Raw genomic sequence first — 2,489 nt, forward strand, 5'->3', positions numbered from 1 at the left:
GTGAGAGTGTGTGTGTGTGTGTGAGTGAGTGAGTGTGTGAGTGTGTGTTCCGCTCTCCACTGTCTTATGTAATACGAGCCGCTCGTCTGTAAACGTGAGTGTTTTGCACGTGGGTTTGCAGCATCATCGCCTCCTCGTCTCACACGCTGCGGAGAAAACAACACTCAAACACAAACACCACGAATCCTGCTGCGCCACAAATCTGGCTTCCTCAATTAAACACAAAACCAAAAGAGCCTCATCACAAGTGACTGAATCCAAAAGAGACCCATCAATGCTAGTCAATTCATTTTTCTGAAGATTTCTATTCTTCTACATGGTTGCTATGGAGTTGCTACGCATTTGCTAAGATGTCGCGTGGTTGCTAAGTGATTTCTATATATAATAATAATATACAATACATCATATAATTTAGTTTCATAGTTTGTAATTTTTTTGACATATTAGTTATATATATATATTTAGCTTTTATTTTAATTTATTAAGACATTTTTATTTATTTGTAATTTTTGTACTGCAGCTTCAACTTATTTCTAGTTAGCTGCAAAGGCTACATTTCTAGTTTGTTTTTACCTAATAATACGTTTTTTTTTAATCTAACAATATAATAATATTATTATATTATTTTCTCATCAATCACAAACAATTCTAAATTATCGAAATAACCTGATTACATGTGCATGTAGAGGGTCTGTCATTTTCAGATATCTGAAAATTGCACAAGAAAGCTTTCTTTTCATATTGCAAACTTTGCTTAACAAATGAGACAAGAATAAGATGCAAAAACCACCAAACCTGATCTTGTGCAAACATATCAGCCTCGTTCAGTCTCTACAACAATATCTAGTCATGCCTGGATGAGAGACTAAAGAACAATGTTATTTTAGTACTCTTATATTAGAACTATTACAGTATTACTGGTATTACTAGTATATTTAGTGTGTGTGTGTCTGTGTGTGTGAGTGTGTGTGAGAGTGTGTGTGTGTGTGTGAGTGAGAGAGAGTGTGTGTGTGTGTGTGTGTGTGTATGTATATATATATATTTATATATATATATATGCACACATATATATACACATACAGTTCTAGTTCATTTAGATTTAGTTATTTTAGTACTTCAACTTAAAGTGAAAATGAGAAATGTCGAGAAATGGAACTAGCTGAAAGTTTTAGTTTTTTTATTTGAATGAATGTTTATTTTATTTCAAGCAATGATGTTTTTTAATGGTTTCAGCTTCAGTGAATGATAACCCTGGTTCTCAGATCTGATCGTGTTTTGGAGACGCTGTTTCATAAACCTGCTGGATCGGGCTGAAATGCAAACACAGTCGTTACGTAACTGTGCTCCGTTGTTTCGCGGTCTGAGGCGGGGAGATGTTTTAGCAAACAGTGAGAACAGAAGCGTGGGTTTGTGGCGTTACGGATGACGTGTGGCTCGGCCCGATCGCAAATCTGCCCAAACACGACAAGCACAGACCTGTGGGAACTGGGTGAAGACTTACAGCACACCTACTCTGCAATAAACACACAGAGATGCTGCGAACAGCCAGCAAAACCAATACAGGAAGTAGAATTATTTTACAGGAAAGCAATCGTTATCGCGTCCCAAATCACACACTATCAAGTGAATGAATCTAGATGATTCATGTTGAAAATAACAAGGACGTTTTGGAAAGTGAAGAGCTTTAAATGGATTTTTAAGTGATTTAGTGAAAGCCGCGCAGGACTTTTATTGTGTAATACTGCAGATGTGTGCGGTTCTTACATGAGACTGTGTCTGAAGTGTGCGGGACACTGGGGGTCTCCGTCCTTCTGAGGGTCCGTCAGCTCTAAGTCCTCACCCTGATCAATGAGCCCCGTCATCATTATCTGTCCACAACTAAATAAACAAGCAGAAAATAAAAAAATTACACTTCATTATTAATTACAATTAATTTTAATTTTTAATGATAAACATATAACAAAACAAAAAATATATAACAATAATATCATGTGTTCAATAAAAAAATAAAATAAAAGAATAATAATAATAATGGTTAAAATAATACAGACTAAATTAAATAAATTTTTGTTTATTTCATTTTATTTTAGTTTTCATATATATATATATAAATGGAATATTAATCGAATATATATAATTTTGTTACTGTAGCCAATATTTTTTGTTTATTAGAATAGATATTTCATTAAAACATATACTGGGTTCAACAACAAAACAATGGGTATATTAAATAAATGGGATTTTTAAAGTAGATTAAATTAATTTTAGTTGTATTTGTATTATTTATAATTTTTTTCTTAATCTAATCTATTTTTTATTGAATATACATTATTTATACTGTATATATTTAATATTATATTATTAAGATATTGTTTAAATAATATTTATTATATATTTATTTATTTATTTAATCAAGTTTAAAATAGAATATTTGAACCAATTATTGTTCTTGTTGAACATATAAAATAAATTCATAATTTTTTTAACCG

At 31.8% G+C, this 2,489-nt stretch overlaps 1 protein-coding gene across 1 annotated transcript in view; it reads right to left on the reverse strand.

Annotated features, from left to right (window-relative positions):
- Nucleotides 1-2,489, reverse strand: part of LOC107745110 (GRAM domain-containing protein 2-like) — a gene marked incomplete at its 3' end in the record, with an annotated part of 36,725 nt that overhangs the window by 21,963 nt on the left and 12,273 nt on the right. Inside the window, exon 2 of the mRNA XM_016558952.1 lies at nt 1,765-1,878. Coding sequence (XP_016414438.1) covers nt 1,765-1,865 — 101 coding nt within the window. The remainder of the gene's footprint in view (nt 1-1,764; nt 1,879-2,489) is intronic.

The sequence above is a fragment of the Sinocyclocheilus rhinocerous genome, unplaced genomic scaffold, assembly GCF_001515625.1.
Source record: "Sinocyclocheilus rhinocerous isolate Xijiao unplaced genomic scaffold, SAMN03320098_v1.1 scaffold2966, whole genome shotgun sequence".
NCBI classification, from domain to species: domain Eukaryota; kingdom Metazoa; phylum Chordata; class Actinopteri; order Cypriniformes; family Cyprinidae; genus Sinocyclocheilus; species Sinocyclocheilus rhinocerous.